The sequence below is a fragment of the Myxocyprinus asiaticus genome, chromosome 24 (genome assembly GCF_019703515.2).
Source record: "Myxocyprinus asiaticus isolate MX2 ecotype Aquarium Trade chromosome 24, UBuf_Myxa_2, whole genome shotgun sequence".
NCBI classification, from domain to species: Eukaryota; Metazoa; Chordata; class Actinopteri; order Cypriniformes; family Catostomidae; genus Myxocyprinus; species Myxocyprinus asiaticus.
The window spans coordinates 25,594,611-25,604,374 of record NC_059367.1 but is presented as its reverse complement, the minus strand read 5'-3'; the positions used below and the strand labels follow the sequence as shown (position 1 = coordinate 25,604,374).

General features: G+C 35.6%; 1 protein-coding gene and 1 pseudogene across 1 annotated transcript; one reads left to right on the top strand and one right to left on the bottom strand.

Moving 5' to 3' along the window:
- The first annotated feature begins 638 nt into the window (after positions 1-638).
- LOC127415401 (glutathione S-transferase theta-1-like) lies at positions 639-3,774 on the top strand. Its single transcript, XM_051654107.1, has 4 exons — positions 639-750; positions 1,067-1,212; positions 2,115-2,291; positions 3,611-3,774. Exons 1-4 carry the CDS (start codon positions 639-641, stop codon positions 3,674-3,676), a joined length of 501 nt encoding a protein of 166 aa, XP_051510067.1. The 3' UTR covers positions 3,677-3,774.
- Positions 3,703-8,739, bottom strand: LOC127415400 (taste receptor type 2 member 40-like; annotated as a pseudogene).
- Between the last annotated feature and the right edge of the window lie 1,025 nt (positions 8,740-9,764).

The following is a 9,764-nucleotide window of genomic DNA, read 5'->3' as shown; positions in this document are numbered from 1 at the left end:
AATAATTAATAAAAAAATGGTGTTTTAAAAAGTTTTTTATTTAATTTTATTGATATTCTAAACTGCTCCCAGTGGTTTAGGCTATATCTAAATGCAAATGTGTTTAACATTTCAGCATTTGAATTGTGCACAGAATTGTGCACAGAAACAGATGTGAGGTGAAAAGAGTTGTTGTGGTTCTCTTGGACTTTAGCCTATTACAACAATCTTTGGTGGCACACGAACACACACAACCCCAAAAACTCACAGAAAATAAAAAACGTTATTTATTAAAGATAAATAAAAAAGTTAATAATTAAATTGTATTGAAGTGCATGTAAATGCAATATTTGAGTTTTCTCTCTCAAGGTTTATCAAGCACACTCTCTCATTCCCTCACCATATCTCAGGCAAATTTCCTGTGACATGCACACATATGTTTTTTCTCAGCTCTTACCATTTTTCTTTCATCATGACATCAATTGCATGTAATTAGATAAATGAAGTGGATAGCCATAACATGGTAACCTAGTTTTAGGTGTCACAAGAACATTGTACTATTGACCACTGGAAGGCGGAGCATAAACATAGAGCATATGAAGATGTGAAGTTTGGATAAGCAGCACTCATATAACCCCTTCAGGGTCTTGCAATCCAAAATGCCACTTGAGCTGCACCTCGATCTTCATTCACAGCCATGTCGCTCCGTCTTCGTATTTGCTAAGATAACAAAAATTCCCTTTGAATACAAAGCCGTGGATCTGGCTGCGGGTAATTTATTTTTGTTTGGAATTTGGTTTTAAGTTTTATATTGCAATAGTCCAGATAAACATTCAGCTGTAATTTCCTTGCTATAGCAGTTGGTGTCAGTAGTTCTGTATGTTCTATATACACAGTAAAATTGTTACCTTCAACTGTTACCTTAAGGAGCTATTTTAAAGCATTATAAGGAAGGTACCAGTCCTTAAAGATGGAGATTTTATCCTCACAGAGAGATATGTTGTTAGCAAGTGCAGTCCAACCCTTGTTTACACTGGGTACATATTTATGTGTACTTTTAACATTGACTTACTGCTGTGCAGCATAGCTATTCTGCAGTACTTGGCAGCGAAACATTGCACCCCTGACCACTGGTACCCAGCTGACCTGCAGAAGCGTGCACGATTTGATGAGTATCTTTCCTGGCAGCACACAAACATAAGAGCTAATGGGTCAAAGGTCTTCTGGTTCAGGGTAAGATCTTCCGTTTAAACATTGTTGCACAAGTAGGTCCACTTTATTTTCATGGTGTCTGCATTTGCATTGAGTAAAACTTGATTATGTAACTTGACTATCCTTTCACTGTTTACATGCTCTTTGCTAAATATTCATGCAACCATTCATATGTTTGCACTTTTTCATCTGCACAGCTTTACTAACTTACTAATTTAGTAACTAATTTATTCACTCCCCCTTTTTCTATCCCAGTCATTCTTTTGGTCCAGATCCCTGTCAGGGGCTTGTCCAGATGGGTGGCCCTGGCCACCGCTTGAATTTGATTGGCCACCTCAGGTGCCACCCCAAATTCTAAACTATGATTGGTCATTTCCCAAGTCGGAGGTGGGCCTTCAGTAAATTCAGGTAGAACCTAGTTGGTGCAAAAAGCAGTGTCAAGAGATGACAGTTAAGCGAGTGGACTCGGGGAAAATCTGGGTACCAGTGAGGCACTTACAATGAAGATTAATGGGGCAAATTTCTAAACATTAAAATATTCACTGTTTCAAAAGTATAGCCACAGTACGTTAACAAAATGTGTGTTAACATGATTTCAGTGTGACAAAATCACTTATTAACCTTTTCTGTTTCAAATTTAATTTGATAACTTCGTTACCATGACAGCGTAACACCGTAAACCCTGTAATCCCAGTAATTTAGTAAAATTGTAAACTTCATACCTCACTTGAATGTGTTTGTGCACCACATGGGCCACCCCAGTCAAAACGTTTGGACACGCCACTGATCCCTGTCTAATGCTAACATGTTCACTGTTGTGTACTAGTTATCAAGTATGGAACAGTCAGTCCCTATCTGTCACATTTTACAAAATGCATTTCTTTATCAGGTTTTGGCCTGTAACTGATATTTCACCATTCTAGGCAGTGTTGCCTGTGGTCACAGGGGCCCCAGTGCCCAAGGAGAAGATGGATTCTGCCATGGAGGACCTCAACTTGGTTCTGAAGATCATTGAGGAGAAGTTTCTGCAGGACAGACCCTTTATAACTGGAGAGAAAATATCACTGGCAGATATAGTAGCCATTGAAGAAATGATGCAGGTAAAAACCCATCTTTGTGTTCCATATAGTTGTCAAGTCAAAGTTTTATTTCACATCCATAATGGTACATAATGTTGGTACAAAGGTAATAAAATGTTTTGTCTATCAGGCCCCCATGACTGTGCATTTATATATAAAATACATAAAAAATATATAAATAAAAAATACAAAAATATATTAAGTTATTCTATGTACTACATTATGATATATAAGAGTTTAGAACAGAATATTGTTTGAAGGCAGACCTGCTCTTAGCGCATGGAGGGACAGAGTGAAGAAGGAGATTGGAGTGGAAGTCTTTTATGAGGCTCATAAGGTTATCATGAATGTTGATGTTCTGCCACAGACATTCGAAAACATGGGGATACCAGAATTTCTCAAGCTTAGGATTCAGAAAATGTTTAATTGATTACTTTAGTTTTATATTCTATCTTTCATCAAGACACTGTGCAGTAACGTGATGGACTAGATTCGACAGATTAGAAACGAACACAATTGTGAAATCACTGTATTAAATATAAACACAATATAAGTTCAAGGCAGGAGTTTTCATTTACATTATATATTTTATTCTATTCTATTTTAACAAATTTTCACAATTCAGTAAAATAAATGATTACACGTCTGATTTTATTAATAAATTAGTTACATTTAGGTCACCAAGATCAAAATAACTATTTCATTAATCCTGCAATAGAAAAGTAATTACTAGCCCAAAGGGCAATATTTAGATTTTATATTATTTAAATGTTTCTAGTTATAATTCATTACTATTCAGCAAATCATATTATAAAATCAAGCCATTAGTAATATAGACATTCATCTAAAATCAGAAACAAGTAATATAGTGCTAATTTTTGTTAAATAATCTATCCATGTAGATCAAACGTCCCCCGTCTCAACTGTCTGGCTTTTGGTAGCTTGTTCCTTGGCCTCCCTACAGCAGAACAGACTCCAAAGCTTCTCTTTCAGATACCTATTTGAAGCCATCAGAAGGACCGATGTCATGCTAGAATAAAAACTGTAGCCAAATACTAAGACAAGGTAGGTGATAAATGCCCCGATTATCCTTATAATGATGAACAAAGCCACGATAAATAGACTGGTCAGATAAACTCCCACCAGAGAGATGGTAAGCTTGCACACCAGCAAGTAAGAGTCTGAACCCTGCACTTGGGTCTTGTTCTTCTGGAGGGCCAGTGTATGGGCGCACAAATGGACAACCATTCTGAGAGAGGTGGGCAGCATTATCATCAGAGGGATGGGGCAGAGAAAGCCAAAAACGGCAACAATGTATGATGTTATGTCAATATCTGCAGCAAAAATGGGCGTCGGGCAGCTTGCTTTTGAGGATTCGTTCAGGCTGTAGTTTGAAGACACATTGAAGCTGTCTTTCGGTGAATCTACAAGTTCAAGTGTGAACATTGGTAAGAACAACAAGGAGAAGCCCAAGCAGCTCAGCAGCACTGCAGTGTTGATAACAGTGGAGATGTTCCTCTTCAGTGATCCGAGGCACTCGGAGGAGAAACTCACAACTTTCACACAGTAGAAGAGACTCAGCCATGCAATGGCCCAGAAGCTGATGCAGCTGAAATTCAACAATATATATACAACAGTCCGGATATATAAAGGATACGGCTTCACACACCAGATATCTGGCTGCAGAAATACAGCCACCTCCAATGAGAGAGCGGCAAGTACCAAGACAATGTTGCTGATGGAGATGACGCATAGGATCAGACCCACAGTCTGAATGATTCTGGTCTTTACTTGTTGTTCTACGGTAAAAACTAGGTTAAACATGTTCCCTGAAACACCAAGAAACACCATAACAATCGAAAAAATAATGTGTCCAACATCTGTCACGATAACCATGATGTGCACACAAAGTCACAGTCATTTACAGCTTTGATATCTGGTGGATGGTCTTCTGGTCTTATACAGAAGATAAACAGGGAATGAGTCTCTTATGCAAAGTGGCCCTGTGTGATTAATGATCCCTGGTGAAATCAGGTCATGTCATGTTTAAAGCTGAATCTGAAAACACAAATTAGGTAAAATGATAGTAATACACAGATCAGCTTTCACAAACCAAGGCGAGACAAGAGAATTTGTGAATTGTACTTTAATTTGCATTCTTCAGTAATTGTAAATACATAGCAGATGCATTTCACTAATATAAACTGCTGTACATTTATTTGAAGATGTACATGTAAATGTTCATGTTATCACTGTTCAGTATTTGCCTATTCAAATCCTTGTTTGTCTGAAATGTAGACAAATTACTTGTAAATGCAGTGGATAAAATATAGTTTTTACAATTTAACTATTCAAATGTCCTGCAACGCTCTCACAAAATAATTCCAATGTCATCCATTTTGTAGCAGTTGCTTAAAAGAGCAAAAAAAAAAAAAAGTCAAATTTTTTGACTTTTAAGGGGTGGTCACACTAGGCTTTGAGCACGCACATTTTTTCTGTACAACGCATTGGACCAGGATATGATGTCACGTCGGAGGACTTCTGGTGTAAGCAAATAATACATCACAAATAACAAATAATATTATATTAAAAATTTTAAATATATTGTCTACTCACTTTTCTACAATAGTAAAACTAGCAGCTATATGTATCCTTTGAATTGAGCCAAGAGGTCGGGTGGGAAGTTTCGATCCTCTATTGGTCACGGGTCTTCCAGTCGTACAAATTCACGGTTCAGAGTTCACCAAGCTTGGACTTGGGTATGTAGCGTAGTATGAAATTTCTTTGCATGAGCTTGCATTTCCAGTCTGCTGCATTCGGATGCATTGGAATGGGAGTGAATGCAGCGCGAAGTGTAGTATGACCGCCCTTTAATGTCAAGTGTATTTTAAAGTCTACCTAGGCAAATATTAACACTATAGAGAACTGTAACTGTACATAAATATTTCAAGATGTACAGACGCACGATTCAAATTTTCAGTGCTTTGTATTTTAAACATTTAACGTAGCAACAAATCCAGTGAAAATATGTGCAGCAATTAAATGCTCAAGAAACTTACTGAATGTTTATTGGTTGTCTTTACATTGCTATATGCCATCTGAAAAAAAAAAAAAAAAATCCAAATCTGTACTCTTCTTTTACTTTGAATGTAAATATTATGGACACCGGCAATATGGTGAATATCTCTTTAAGAAGATCGGGCTTTGTACTATGTACAGTTCGTTTCATTGAGTTGAATCTACTGAGAGCTGTAAAGTCCCATAATTTTTGTACCGTGTCATGCTGTTGCATCTGTATTTATTTACTTTAAGAATGATTTTATTTTGTGACAATAAAGACTATTGTTATCATCCAGCACTGCAAGGAATGAGGTTTTCAGAGATAAACTGATTTAGATTGTGAGACTACAGTCAGTATTGAACTTGTGATGATCTGCTACCTGAAGCACGCTCCTCCATTCAGCTAATAGTTCTGTTCTCGCTGGATCTTCCATGATCTTTTCCCCAGCTGTCAAGTGAAGCGTCCGTGTAATGGCGCAACAGCCAATGTTTTGTCTCTCACAGCCCAATCTCTCATTTGTTTAGATATGAGAGTGAGACGATAAAATACGTTAGATGTGTCCGTTATATTACGGAGCACAATTCTGATCCCTTATATACCTGATATTATGGACGGTTGGCAGCTATTATGTGACACATGTCTGAAAGTTTATTAATCAACATGCAAACATGCTGGCCCGGGTTTTGAGCAGACAACCGGGAATTCTCCCGGTCCTCCCGATTAGCCACTCCGACCCTGCCTTCCAGCTCCTCTGTTAAAGAAAGGTCAGATTGTTTAAGATATAATGTGACTGATGACATCCTGCTAAAGTAGACTTACCCCAGATGTTCTGATCTATCAAGATTTGGGACAACTGTATTTAAAATCTTGTATATATGGGAATTATCATATGTAATGAAGTTTTAGAACTTAATATTAAATGTCTTAATTTATTAGGTACTTGACCAATAAAGTGGATCTAGTAGCAAATAAATTGCAATGACATGCAATGAATTTATTATATGTGATTATAGGTTTGGACATTACATGGAGTTACAGAATGTGACATTTTAAATCAGTGAAAACCATACATTAACATTTATTTTAAATATGTGTTTTACATATAAGACTTTAAGACTTTAACCCTATAGCGGCGTGTATCAAATATGATACACAATGTTTGAAGGCTCCTGTTTCACTCTCTGTTCAAGCAGATGAGCCAAACAACCTATGGTATGTAAGATTCACATGCTTATGGCACCATCTAGTGGTCATTTGTGAAAAATAAGTGGTTTCAGTGTTTATATCAATCTATTTAAAAAGTGACTCTGATGTTGGGATAAATGACAGCTTATTTTAATAAAGTAAAAGTGACAGTAATGATTATATTGTTACTGATATTTTAAAATGAGTATTTGATGAATATAAGCAACTTGTGCTTGGATAAAATTTTGAATATTATTTTATTGAAAACACCCCTTTATAAACCATGTATCAAATATGATACACTAGGCTTTTGATGTATATCTCTCAATCCATTCCATTCCATTCATGCCCACAAAAAAATAAAAAATGTTTAAAAAAATCACAGAGCTTTGAAAATTCTGACATATACTTTTTATAAGATATATTTAAAGTGTGAACTAATATTTCTGTGTATTTTCATATATGCAGCCTGTTCTGTTATTATACAAATCTCATTATTTCATTAAAGCTATTGTGATGTTGTCTTACCATAAGTTCCTGAGAACCATAAGTACCCAGCGAAAAAAGTTTTACAATTTCCCTTTTTTAAATGTCAATATAGTGTTTAGTGCATAAAATACATATGATAAAAACTGTTTATTGATGTGCTGAATTGAACTGTGATATATTTCGATCCATATTTATAGACCAAGGAGAGGAAGCTGTCATGGCCAAACTCTCAAACATTTGGTAACTCTAAAAAGCCCAGGGAGTCCTCTGATGAAACCCCAATATGTACCACTCTAGCGTGTATGGGCTAAGAAAAACTTAAATAACAAATGTCCTGCACAAAAATTAATTGCTGGGCCTCAGGAGGATAATGACCTTTATAGCCTAATGTATCAAATATGATACGAATGGTATGAAAAACAGTTTAATGTCAATAAATAAGAATTTTCTGACAATACGTTCATATGTCATGCTTTATATGGTTAAAAATTTATTCGCCAAGTATAAAATATATAAGGAATTTGCCTTGTGCAGATGGAGACACAGTACAGACAACAACAATAACAACCAGTACAGAAAAAACAGAGGGCATGACTGAGACCACTTTACACATACAAAATGTACAACAAAGCGCAACATCGGGGAAGGAGGGGACACCAGTTTCCAGAAGAAAAATAATGCAATGCAAAATAATAATTAATAAAAAATTACTAATAAAAAAATAAAGTCAATAGTGCTATTTTTAATATTAAAGTAATATTAATTCTAAAGCTACTACTGTATTTTATGCGTATGGATATTCCATTGCTATGTATCAGTTTTCTGTATTGATTGAGTTACTGTGCAGTAATTTGATTAACTAGATTCGACATATATTAGAAACTACAATTGTCAAATAACTGTGTTCAAAATAAACACATTTTAATCAGTTCATGAGTGGTTTTCATTTACATTATTTCATATTATTTATTCTATTAATTTTTATACATTTTTTCCCAATTCAGTAAAATAAATTAGTATATGCCTTTAAAAAAAAAAAAAAAACGGGTCTTGTTCTTCTGGAAGGCCAGTGTATGGGCACACAAATGCACAACCATTCTGAGAGAGGTAGGCAGCATGATCATCAGAGGGATGGGGCAGAGAAAACCAAAAACGGCAACAATGTATCGGGCAGCTTGCTTTTGAGGATTCGTTCAGGTTGTAGTTTGAAGACACATTGAAGCTGTCTTTCGGTGAATCTACAAGTTCAAGTGTGAACATTGTTAAGAACAACAAGGAGAAGCCCAAGCAGCTCAGCAGCACTGCAGTGTTGATAACAGTGGAGATGTTCCTCTTCAGTGATCCGAGGCACTCGGAGGAGAAACTCACAACTTTCACACAGTAGAAGAGACTCAGCCATGCAATGGCCCAGAAGCTGATGCAGCTGAAATTCAACAATATATATACAACAGTCCGGATATATAAAGGATATGGCTTCACACACCAGAGATCAGGCTGCAGAAAGAGTCAGCACCAGTGTGAAAGTGGCAAGTACCAAGACAATGTTGCTGATGGAGATGACGTATAGGATCAAACCCACAGTCTGAATGATTCTGGTATTTTATGCAAAGTGGCTCTGCGTGATTAATGATCACTGCTGAAATGAATGGGATGCCATTTTCAAAGCTGAATCATCTCAGTCAAAAATAATAGAAATGCGCCATGTTACAGTTCAGCTTCCACAAACAAAGGCATGACAACAGAATTTGTTAATGGTATTATAATTTGTTGGTAAATTCATAGCACATGAATTGTACATGTTCCATAATTGCCTAATCAGATCCTTGCTCTTTAAAAAAAAAGCAAGCTTATTATTATTATTATCATCTCACTTTTTCTTTCACAAAGTGAGGATTTGATTGAATCATCTGATATTAACCAATGATTGATGATTTTCTTTTGTGTATGACTAGAGACTTCCACATGTCAGGTCAAGTTATTTTTATTTGTATATCGCTTTTCACAACACACATAATTTCAAAGCAGCTTTACAAAAAATTATGCTTTTAACAGAAAAAGCTGAAATATAGTAATGTCTTTGAGTCATAATAGTGTGGTTTAATAAAAATAATTTTAAAAAACACGATTGCACCTTAAAATAAATAATAAAAATAATTATATTTATATTTAGACCCCCAGTGAGCAAGCTTAAGGCGACTGCGGCAAGGAACACAAAACTCCATAAGATCTTGGTTTATGGAGAAAAATAACTTTGAGGGAAACCAAGCTCACTGTGGGGGCCAATTCCCCTCTGGCTAAACAGCATATATATAATGCCAATATTATTTATGTGTAGTACAAGTCAAGACTTAAAATTAGTAAACTAAGTAAGTGTTAAGGGCCAATGTTTAAACAAAAAGCTTTTGTATTAACTGTAAGATTAATGACTAAAGTCTTAGAATGCACACAAGATCAGAAGGTTATCTGGAGTCGGTGTAAGCTACATGTATTTTTTTGAAAATGTCTTCTTCATCTTAAATTATTCAGTTCGCATATGCATAGATCAAGCATCCTCTCTCTCTCCCCTCATGTTATTTTAAACATGTATGTATTTTATTTAATTTTTTTTATGTGGAACATAAAAGGTTATCCTTTTTAATAATCTAATATTGAAAGTCTTTTAAAGCCATATGATAGCTTTGTGTGAGGAAGTATATAATATGCTAATACACAGAAGCTGGTAGTTTGCATTGCCATAACCCATATAGGCTTGCACCTTT

Excerpts from the sequence above, each read along its gene's own strand:
- LOC127415401 (XM_051654107.1), top strand. The coding sequence starts at position 639 with ATGCCACTTGAGCTGCACCTCGATCTTCATTCACAGCCATGTCGCTCC. Across the intron at positions 751-1,066 it reads AGCCGTGGATCTGGCTGCGG|CTATTCTGCAGTACTTGGCA; the intron begins GTAATTTATTTT and ends TGTGCAGCATAG. Across the intron at positions 1,213-2,114 it reads CAAAGGTCTTCTGGTTCAGG|GCAGTGTTGCCTGTGGTCAC; the intron begins GTAAGATCTTCC and ends TCACCATTCTAG.